The sequence below is a fragment of the Aricia agestis genome, chromosome Z, assembly GCF_905147365.1.
Source record: "Aricia agestis chromosome Z, ilAriAges1.1, whole genome shotgun sequence".
NCBI classification, from domain to species: Eukaryota; Metazoa; Arthropoda; class Insecta; order Lepidoptera; family Lycaenidae; genus Aricia; species Aricia agestis.
The window spans coordinates 470,062-481,721 of NC_056428.1; the positions used below are offsets into that span (position 1 = coordinate 470,062).

The window sequence follows — 11,660 nt, forward strand, 5'->3', positions numbered from 1 at the left end:
CAAGTACTCCCACTACTGCTTTCAGCGCCAATATGGCGACTTTCAAACGTCATATTTACGTCAAATTTAGTTCTCTTCCCCCGCATTGGGGGCGCTGATTTCGCTTCAAATACTCGGAACAATAAATAGGCACAAAAACCAGCAGTTATTTCAAAGGGTAAGTCCAGCGTACTTGTATAATGGAGGTCAGTGCCCGGATGGAACGAAGTTATAATTAATAGGAGTATATTTCTCAATACTAGAGACTTATTTTAATAAGCTTAGGGAACAAACTATATAGTTAAGCTTTACGTGTAGAAGTCAGTGAGGAGGCCCTCGGCCCCGGGGCGCACGTGCTGCAGCAGGGCGCTCGGCAGCTCCGGCACCGTGAAGTTGTGCAGCGAGCAGCAGAACGCCAGCCCGTACAGCGGTACCTCGTACCCGCGCAGCCGCCGGAGCTCGCGCAGCCAGCCCGCGCGCCCGCACAGACTGTCGCAGAACACTGCCTCCCGCACCTCGCTCACCGCCACGAACGGGTCGTTGAGCACCGCCACCGCCAGCGACCGCCCCGCCGCCCGGTCCACCACCACCGCCCACACGTAGCGCGGCACCGGAAACCGCGCCCCCCGCAGCCGCAGCGCGCGCCGCCCCCCCGCCGCTCGCAACGCGCCCGCGCCGCTCGTGCCCGCGTACACGTCCACCGCGCGCCCAGCCCGTCGTGCGCCGCGCAGCAGCGCCGCCACGTCCGCCTGCAGGTGCGCCAGGTTGCCCTCCGCGACGCTGCGCCACACCGCCATCTTGTTCGACGCGAACTCCGCGACGCGCACGTCCTGGTCGTCGAAGTAGAGCGGGCTCAGCAGCCGGCCCGCCGTCAGCTTCTGCCCGGCGAAGTCGAAGCGCTCCGGCCGCATGATCTCGCGCAGGCGGCGCGCCAGGCCCGCGTCGTCGGCGAACAGGCGCTCGGCGGCGTGACGTGTTCCGGCGTCGAACATCTGGTCGAAGTTGCCGAGCAGTGACAGAGGCGCGCGCGCGTCCGCGTGCGGCGCCAGCTGCAGCGTGCCGGCGCTGCTGACGCGCGCGAACACGGGCAGCGCGCGGTCCGCGTCGTAGCACATCGCCGCCAGGTGCCGCGCGCCGCCACCCGCGCGCAGCTGGTACGAGCGGCCCTGCAGCGGCGGCCCGCAGTGCTCCACCTGAGAACGTTCCCCTCTTTAGACACGATCGTTCGCCCACTCGGTGACTAGCGGGCTGGGGCCGGCGAGCTGGCGGCGATACTCACCGAGTGCTGCACGTCCTCGTAGACGTTCTCCTGGCAGCCGAGGTCGAGCAGCGAGAGCAGGGCGGCGTCGTGCGCGACGCGGTAGCGGCCAGCGTCGCAGCGCACGGTGAGGTCGGCGCGCAGCGGGTAGGCGGCGAAGCGGCCGGCGCCGCACGACAGCGCGAGCTCGTCGCCTGGCGCGGCGCGGACGGTGCCGTCGGCGGCACGCGCGGACGTCACCAGCGGCATGTTGTCGGGCGTGCACTCCGCGCAGCTCAGATCGATCACGCACCACGAAGCTGAACAAGCAAATGGAGGATACTGGTACACAGTGGCGGCCCTAGGGAATGGCGAACAGGGCAATTGTCCGGAGCCTCTTGTAGAGGCCTCGCAAGGTGTTTCTTTTTTTTGAAAGGGCCTCGCAAATACCTGCCGCCCAGGACCTCGCAAAGACCTTCCGCCCGGTGCCTCGCAATGGCCAATGGGTAAGGCCGCCACTGCCGGTATACACCCAAAGATCTACTGGCAATCGACTAAACGTACAATAAACCGAAAGAGCCTGCCGTCTACTGTTTACTTACATTATTTAAAACAATAATTTTAGGTGTACATTGGCCATACGTAGAAACGTATCTTATTTCTAAAATCGGATAAAACACTGGTACTCAAATTATAATTTAGCAGCAGTGTTTAGTGTTTACATACTATAAATCATACCAACAAGCACAACAAGTGACCTATTTTAAAAAATCGGCCAAGTGCGAGTTGGACTCGCGCACGAAGGGTTCCGTACCATTATAGAGCAAAAATAGTAAAAGATTGTGTTTTTGTATGGGAGCCCCCCTTAATTATTAATTTTATTCTTTTATATTAATTATTAAAGTACTACTATTATAAAGAGGAAAGATTTGATTTTTTGTTTGTTTGTTTGTTTGAGTCGAATAGGCTCCGAAACTACTGGACCGATTTGAAAAATTCTTTTACCATTGGAATCCTGCATTATTTCTGCTGAACATAGGCTAATTTTTATTTTGGAAAAATATAAGGTTCCGTAAGATATTTGGGATTTTCGGACGCAAGGTTTAAAAAATCAACCAGAAAAGTTACTTATTTTGCGTACGCTGCCTAAACTATAAAAGATAGAGGCATAAAATGTTCTAAGTAATTATAGATCTTTTAAATATCTACAAAAAAGTCCGCGACACACTATACCTATCTATGTTGAGTGAGGCACAATAACCATTTTTTTATTAAAAAATCTAAAATTTTTTTTGGACTATATTTAAATGCGTTTATTTAAATCATGCTATTGACCCTTATCAAAATAAATTATTTCATCACTAAGTACAGTTAATGTAGATAATATTCGGTCTTTGAATGATTAAAATTGGACGTTTGGTTTTAATGTTATGGCGAAATTAAAATATTACGATTTCTGCTGCACGTTGCGAATTGGGCGTCAAGGCGCGATGCGCGGGTGTGCGTGCGGTAGGGGAGAGATTTAATTATATCAGTGCCACAGACTCGCCCGGAGAGTCCACGTAAATATTACCTCGATCGTGGGAATCGCAGACACAATAGATTTTCAATAGTTATGCGACAGCCGGGTGCTGCTTTATTGATTTGATATAGACTATCGTGCTTCATTATTATAATCCTAATTTTAAAATAAGTTTTGAATGACTATTATTTTTGATTGCTATTATAATTAATTAATTTCTTTAACTATAAATCTCCAATAGCGGCAGCCGGCTGCCAGCATAACAATTGAAGATCTATTGTGTCTGCGATACCCACGATGCCGATGCACGATGGAAGTATTAATGCATATTTTTTAATCCACACTATTTCTGCTGAATATAGGCTATATTTAATGGGAGAAAAAAGGGAACCGTATTAAGTGTTAATAATTGTGTGAAAAATCTACCAAAATATTCCTTCTTGCTTATCCATACTAATATTATAAATGCGAAAGTATCTCTGTCTGTCTGTCTGTCTGTCTGTCTGTCTGTCTTGCTTTCACGCCAAAACTACTGAACCGATTGCAATGAAATTTTGTATACAGTTATTCTAGAGTCTGAGAAAGGACATAGGCTACATTTTGATGTGGGAAAATATCTTATTTCCATGAAAATTTCGATGAAAATGAATTCGCATTGCGCGTGGCCAGCGCTCATCCCGGGGGTCCTGGGTTCGAGTCCCGCAGGCGGAACAAAAAGTTTTCAATGTTCGTGGGTCTTGGATGTGTATTAAAATAAAATTTCAAAAATCTTAAACATATTTTATGTATAATATTATAAAAAATCCAGAAATATATCGATGGAATGAACATTTTAGTTCTAATACGATTCAACAGATGGCGTTTTATTTTTTACTTTATTGTAACATAGAACTAATCATACTTATTAGTTAGTATGTTTTTGTTTATAGTTTTTAATACGTTAGAATATTATGTTTAATAATATTATCACTTGGTATAATAATAATCAATCTATCTTATCTTATGTAGAACTCCTACTGCATTTCTAATCCATACTATCCATACTAATATTATAAATGCGAAAGTATCTCTGTCTGTCTGTCTGTCTTGCTTTCACGCCAAAACTACTGAACCGATTGCAATGAAATTTTGTATACAGTTATTCTAGAGTCTGAGAAAGGACATAGGCTACATTTTGATGTGGGAAAATATCTTATTTCCATGAAAATATCGATGAAAATGAATTCGCATTGCGCGTGGCCAGCGCTCATCCCGGGGGTCCTGGGTTCGAGTCCCGCAGGCGGAACAAAAAGTTTTCAATGTTCCTGGGTCTTGGATGTGTATTAAAATAAAATTTCAAAAATCTTAAACATATTTTATGTATAATACTAGCTGTTGCCCGCGACTTCGTCCGCGTGGACTTTAGTTTATAGCGCGCGGTGTCAACAAAATTTGTGTCAAATTTAAAAACTTTTTAATACCCTGGTAAGTGCTTCCGGTGTAGCGCGGCCCTTAATTAATCAAAATACCCAAAAACAGCTATGCAGTGTGCACATAATCTATACTAATATTATAAATGCGAAAGTATCTCTGTCTGTCTGTCTGTCTGTCAGTCTCGCTTTCACGCCAAACGCCAAAAGTATCTCTGTCTGTCTGTCAGTCTCGCTTTCACGCCAAACGCCAAAACTCCGAACCGATTGTAATGAAATTTTGTATACAGATAGTCTAAAGCCTGAGAAAGGACATAGGCTACTTTTTTACTGGAAAAAAGGGTTGTAAGGGGGTGAAAATGCGTAAATTTGTTCAAATTAAGTTAGTTCCAACAATTCATAATAGATGGCGCCGTGCGTCTTCTACATCGCGCTGACGCTTGCTCAAAAGTCTTTCTATAAGACGTGGTATCATCTTTTTAAGTTTCGATTTTTTTCGATTGTTATATCTATTCTACGGTATTAAATAACTCAGTACTTTATCTGCAGTGACGTAACCTTAAATCTATCAATGATAAATAGTTTATGGGTAAAGTTGTGTAATTGGAGGGCTAAATAAGCTTTAAAATTTGGCATAAAGTATAAAGTTTAATATAAAAAAATGAAATACTTATTGTGTGCACACTGCACAGCTGTATTGCTTTAAGGGGTACCAGGGTTTTTTTATAAAAGCTTTTGACACCAATTTTGTTGACATCGCGCGCTATAAACTGAAGTCCACGCGGACGAAGTCGCGGGCAACAGCTAGTTAAAGTATAAATACAGTTGAGTATTTTGTGTACATTTCAAGTGCCTACCGGCGGTTGTCATCGTTGATACGGAGCAAAAAATGTTTGAAAAGTCACGTTTGTTGTATGGGAGCCCCCTCGGGCGTATATATACCCTAACCTAACCTAACCTAACATAAAAAAGCGGCCAAGTGCGACTTGGAATCGCCCATGAAGAGTTCCGAAGCAGCAAATATGCAACGTGTTTAGGAAATCAAAAATATTTTTTATACATGTACCGCACCGATTTTAATCGGCGAGGTACATAATATATTATTGTCGAAATTGGACAAGTAAGATAGTAATGGGGGGGGGGGGTCCGGACCCTTAGGACACCCCCCTTATATACGCCCTTAAATATTTAATTTATTTTGTTTTTAGTATTTGTATAGCGGCAACAGAAATACATAATTTGTAAAAAATTCAACTCTATAACTATTACGGTTCTTGAGTTACAGCCGGGAGACAGACGGACAGACATCAAAGTCTCAGTAATAAGGTCCCGTTTTTACCCTTTGGGTACGGAACCCTAAAAAGATAGAAGGAAAACAATGCGACGCAATTTTTCTGTATCTAACTTGAAATAGGCCTTATTGTAATCGCATAACTTACGGTCTTCTACATCTTTGAGTAGCGCGGATTGCAGGCAGCACAGAAGCAGCAGGGCTCGCAGCATTTTGTGTAGTATACTGACTACTGTATATTGTCCACAGTATCGTGTAAGTTGTGTGGTGTCTGGGCCGAGTCTCGCACGCGGCACGATACTGCGGAGTGCGGGCAGATAACGCCGGCGGCCGGGTCGCGACCCGCGATACACGTACAGCGCCCTGGGTGATGGGTCTGAGGCCACTGCCCAACGAGCGGGGCTCGCCTGCTCTCAATCTTGACTGTGCCTGCTCTTTATACAAAATTCCATCAAAATCGGCCTAGCGGCTTAAATTTTTCATGTATTTATAATTTGGCATTCCTAAGGATTTTTTATCATTATATTTAGATGGCAAAATCTTCCAAGTCTCGAAAGTGTTTCGTACGTATTCATGGACAATATTTTCTTGTAGGTATGTAAACAAAATCACGATTACTTTGGGTCGTTTATTATGAACATAATATACAATGCCGTTTATTTATAAAAGCGGGTAAAAACTGCGACGTACACCGGAGTTCACCGGACGAACTAACACTTACACCGACGTACACCGGACGAACTAACACTTACACCGACGTACTCCATACGGTACATACGGTACTCGCTTATATAAAGAGAGGGATTAAAACGAATTACATATGATTACATTTGTATGAGTCCCTGTCCTTATATAAACTAGTTACACTCAGCTCGCTACTCACTAAATGTACTTCAAATAATTACACCGAGACTTATAATTTTATAGGTAGTAAGTAATTACATCTTCATCAATTTTTCTGCACATTTCAAAAAGCTGTTGCAGCAGTCCGAAGCGTGAGCGTGGACATTTAGAAAGAGACTGTCCCGTGATGTAAGTACAGTTATTTCATAAAATCGTTTCGTTACTAAATATTCCATAAAAATATACAAAAATCTAGATAATATTATAGGATTGTTACAGTATAAAATAATCAATGCTTTCGGGATTTTACGTTCCAAAAATGCAGCGTGCGAAATCATAGTTTTACGCTAATAGTGTAATATAGTCGAGACGTACATACAAAGCATTAGTATCTTCCAAGTCGTGTACAATGATCGCTCTGTAACTGTAACATTATCTCGTTGGTAGTTATTGCACATACATTATTGTCTTGTTGCCTGCCCCCAAGAACTTTTCTTCTATAAAAAAAACAGAGTCGAGAGTCGGCTGCCGCATAACAATTGAAAATTCATTGTGTCTGCGTTACCCACCATGAAGGTGTTAAATACTAAATAGGTATACTGGGGTCTGGGAAGAGTGAAGCATAATATTAGTAGAACGATAATATTGGCTTCAATTGCCCTATATCCTGCATTTTTTATGTAAAATATTATAACACTAGCAAGTAGCAACATAAGTGGACAGACTCAGGAGCGGGCAACAGGTACATAACATCTTACACCTAATGCCGCTAGGGTTGCCAGCGGTGCTCAATTCTACATTATTTTGGACAGAAAGCACAATCATTATGTTTTATACATAATTAGATCTTATCGTTAGCAATCGGTCCTAGAAATATATAAAGTTTGATTGTAGCTAATTTTAACTGAAATCAAAGCAACGTTTCCCTGCAACCCGAGAACCCTCGCGGCAACACTCGCACATATTAAGTAACGCGATATGTATAAGTAATTGAGACAGCTATAAGCAAATAACAGTAAGCATCCAGTTTCCGTACAAAATTATTAAGTGACCACCTACCTATATAAAAGTAATTGTCCATATTGAAAACTCGCGTCCTTTCGTCTACAACTACACCTTAAATTTAATAAATCTGGAGGTGTGGGATTTAGATGTTAACCGTGCGCCATTTTAAATTTAGACTAGGATCGTTCACATTTCACAGCTATAACAAATAAGAAAATAATGGTAATTTTGTTACATAAGAAAAAAAATATTATTATGTTGTTAAATGTGTTCGTAAAAACTTATATTATGGTGTTTACACTTTTTTAGCTATCGAAATATAAAACCGTTTTTTCTTTCCACTCCGTACAATTATAAATAAGATATGAGGAGAATATCGGCCGTCGACGTGGATATATGCATAATATAATATTATACATATTTTAAAACCTAATTGTTAAGGTGAGGATACACGACACCGACACGCAACGTCGACATGAGAATCAAAATTATTAAAGGGAACATTTGTACTGGACATTCTATATTATTAAAGCATACTTAGCATTAATTTATATTTTCGGGAAATTTCCGTTGACAGCTGTAAGTGGCTTGTTTATACTTATTTGATAAACTTTTAAAATATTACATCCTGTATCGTGTATCCTAACCCTAGACCCCTTCTTCTCTAGGACACCGTGACTCACACCCAACTAAGATATTACGTCTTAAACTGAGCGAAAACTAGCTCATGGTGTCATAGTGATGTCGACTTTTCCACGTCTCGGCTTAAGTGTGCAGTTTATTTAGAGTTATTCGACCTGGGATTTTCTAACCCTCACTTAACACATCAATCCCCAAGCGGCAGCCGCATAACAATTGAAAAACTATTGTGTTTACGATACCCACGATTGAGGTGTTAGTAAAGGTCCTGTCAAAGGTAAAATAACTCTAAGGGCCGAGTGTGAGTTGCAACTTCTCACCGTGATGACTTTACTTTGTATGATATCGGAATGCCCCTAGTTGCTAAGTGCAAACTAGAGTAACGAATTCGATTCAACAAAAAATGCTGTCACGGTGAGAAGTGGAAGACTCCCAGAGGACGGTGTGAAGGCGTGTCTAGGAGCAGCAGGCGCGTGCGGGGGGCGCGCGGGAGGGGCGGCGCTCGACGGCGATGCGCGCGTGGTCGGCGTCGGCCTCGCGCCCGCCGCTCTTGTCCAGGATGGCCTCCGCCAGCTCCGAGAACGCGCGCTCGATGTTGATGTTCGACTTCGCCGACGTCTCCATGAAGCGGATGCCGTGCTCGCGCGCGATAGCTTCACCCCTCTCTTTGCTGACAACTCTTTTCTCTTCCATGTCACACTTGTTCCCCAATATCATCTTCTCCACATCTTCATTTGCATGCTGAAAATTGCAAGGAACTATTGAATATTAATGTTTTGAATAATATGAGCTTTGACACCAATTCAATGAAGGATTTATATAGTACAAATTATGCATAGTGCATTCTAATAGTATGCACTATGCATAATTTGTACTATATACCCTGTTGTAAACAAAATAATTCATGCAGTGTATTACATAATATTTAATAGTTAAACAGTCACTTTATACTCATTAGTAAAGTGTATCTACAGACAAGGACGAGACATTATACTACAACCAGCAGGCTTTTACTCTATAATTAATAAGTGGCAAAGTGGGATAAAATTACAATATTTATGTCAAAAGTCTACAACTAGGGAATGCAATCCCGCAAGATAATTTCAATCCCGGTATTTGCGGGATTGAACCATCACGATCCCGCTGGATCCCGTTATTTGCGGGATCCCGCAGGTTGATTTTAAACTTTTAATATAAATCGTTATAATTACCTTCTATATAATTACCTACTGTATACCCCGTTTTATGCTCAGAAAGTCAAAGAAAACAAACTTTGTGGAACACTTCTTTACAGGGGTTTATTAATAAAAATAAAAGAAAACTATTTTTTATATGTCTAGTGTCTAAACTGTAATCGTAATAATAATAGTTAAAAAAACTAAAAAAACTCACTTATTTATTTTCATCTTATAATTAAGTTTTTTTTTCGAAATATAGATATAAAATTGAACTCAAAGAGTCCGCTACATACATACAACCCAAACTTATAAAAGTATGTTAAAAAAATTAAGGTATTAATTTTGTGTCGTCTGCCAAACAGCTCCTGATATTCCACACTAGGTAGCCAGCAGCTGAAAAAGTTAGCTCAGCTTCCACGCTGGTTGGTACAATGGGGATTGTCCATTTTTTTTAAATTTTGCTCATTACAAAAACATTTCGAGGAATAAGGTCAGTGATCGTTTTTCTGTATATAAACGAAAAAAATACCCATTAGTTACTTATATTTTTTAACAAATATGTTTAACCTTTGTTTGACCTTCAATGGCGTTAAATTAGCAATAAATTCGACCAACATTAAGTTTCGAACTTTTGGTAAGCTTCTCGTATCAGCTTTCACATAATGAGAACTTTTATTTGACGAAGCAGCTATTATAAATAAGATTGAAAGGAAATTTAAATATACTACAGAGGTCAATTATTGCGGCCGATGATGACGTCAGAGCGAAACTTTAAAAATTTATTGAGAAAAAACTAGCCAACGAATTTCAAAATTATTTAACTCATATTCTTAAAATACCCACCCTATTTTAACGAAAAAAAATATAAAAAGTACATGTGATTTTTTTTGGACAATGCCCATTGACATTAAAAGTGAATTGAAGGTAAATAATTGTTTAGTGGGCTGCTAGTAGCCAGTTCACGCACTTCCGCCTGCAGAGTTACACATATGAATCACGGTTCTTTGTAATCCCGCCAGTCTCGCGGGATCCCGCTAAATTTTTGAACCGGGATTAGTCCCACAAAATGCATGCGGGATCCCGGTATTTCGGGATCCCGGTATCCCGGTATTGCATTCCCTATCTGCAACTAAAGAGTAAGAAGTAATAAATATAAATATGTAAATAAAAAACAGGTAGAGGCTATCTCTAAATAAAATATGTACATTTTTAATTAAAGAACTCTGTAACAACACAGTCATAATCAACATATTTCTGAGGATTTGTTAATAGGCTGTAATATCCTGAAATGGCCTGAATAGTGAACACAAACATATCTACATGAAGTAACATGATTGGTAATTGATGAGTAATCAATTTACACTTGTAAGAATAGCTCATTGATCTAAGGTGTCTATTCCAAAACTATGCTCACCAACCAGGTCCAATATGACCTAGGTATTTGCAGTGTAAACCTCAATTTCTAAAACTCTTTCAAGTAAAAATATATTTTATACTTATCATCAATTATTAACTGTAGTTGACTCGTTGGAAAAATCATTTGACTCATAAGGTCAAGGATACTGAATAACTAATCAATAGTTTGTATGTTTTTATTAGTAGTTAGTTTAAGTAGAAATATAAAAATTGGTAAGAGCGCCCACACCCACTTTGCGCCGTTTTATAATTATTTAACAAAATACACCCTTTCCTTTGGGACTAGTGTGCTTTCTTTCTTGCTGAACCACACCTATCTAAAGGCTCAGCATCACAAAGTACAAGAGCACACATGACACGGCTCACCTCGTCTATGTTCCGCAGCCACTTGACGATGTCGTCGAAGGTCTTCTCGTTGGTGATGTCGTACACGAGCATGATGCCCATCGCGCCGCGGTAGTACGACGTGGTGATCGTGTGGAAGCGCTCCTGGCCCGCCGTGTCCCAGATCTGCAGCTTGATCTTCTTGCCCCGCAGCTCCACAGTCTTTATCTTGAAGTCGATGCCTGAAAAGGTACCATGATTGATGATTCACTCCAAATTAGGAAAGTGACTGATGGGATATAGAAATTCTGAATTTATTATGAATATTGTAAGCTTTGTTATGTAGGTGAACGTAAGCGTAAATGCCATGAGCCTCGACACAGTAAACACATTAAAATAGGAGTCCTACCTATGGTAGATATAAACGTTGTCGTAAAGTGATTATCTGAAAATCTGAACAGTATACACGTCTTTCCTACTCCAGAATCGCCGATTAGCAGCAGCTTGAACAATAAATCGTAAGTTTTCTTGGCCATTTTATGAATTTGTGTGCAAAAAAACAATTTTTATAAAAATTGCGAATTGATACAATCAAAATGTCACAGTCACAAGCACAGATTACTAGTATTTGGTCACAAGCAAAGACAAAATTAGAGGACTGTCTTGTCAATAAAAGCCACAGTGTATGTAAATAAATTACATGGCAACATTGAATGAAAGTCCACTGTCCAAACCATAGACTTAATATATAATACTAGCAATAAAGGTTTGCCTGTCCCGACCGGGACGAATTAACAAAAAAAAAAGGTTTATGGTC

General features: G+C 41.2%; 2 protein-coding genes across 2 annotated transcripts; both read right to left on the reverse strand.

The window, feature by feature from the left end:
- Positions 1-60: 60 nt before the first annotated feature.
- On the reverse strand, positions 61-7,442 carry LOC121738820. The gene is made up of 4 exons (XM_042131070.1): positions 6,160-7,442; positions 5,587-6,117; positions 1,259-1,536; positions 61-1,172 (listed from the first exon to the last, which is right to left on the reverse strand). The coding sequence occupies exons 2-4, from the start codon at positions 5,648-5,650 to the stop codon at positions 288-290; spliced, it is 1,227 nt and encodes a 408-aa protein (XP_041987004.1). The 5' UTR covers positions 5,651-6,117; positions 6,160-7,442; the 3' UTR covers positions 61-287.
- A 153-nt stretch (positions 7,443-7,595) lies between these two features.
- LOC121738821 (ras-related protein Rab-10) lies at positions 7,596-11,459 on the reverse strand. Its single transcript, XM_042131071.1, has 4 exons — positions 11,253-11,459; positions 10,886-11,085; positions 8,337-8,666; positions 7,596-8,287 (listed from the first exon to the last, which is right to left on the reverse strand). Exons 1-3 carry the CDS (start codon positions 11,377-11,379, stop codon positions 8,382-8,384), a joined length of 612 nt encoding a protein of 203 aa, XP_041987005.1. The 5' UTR covers positions 11,380-11,459; the 3' UTR covers positions 7,596-8,287; positions 8,337-8,381.
- Between the last annotated feature and the right edge of the window lie 201 nt (positions 11,460-11,660).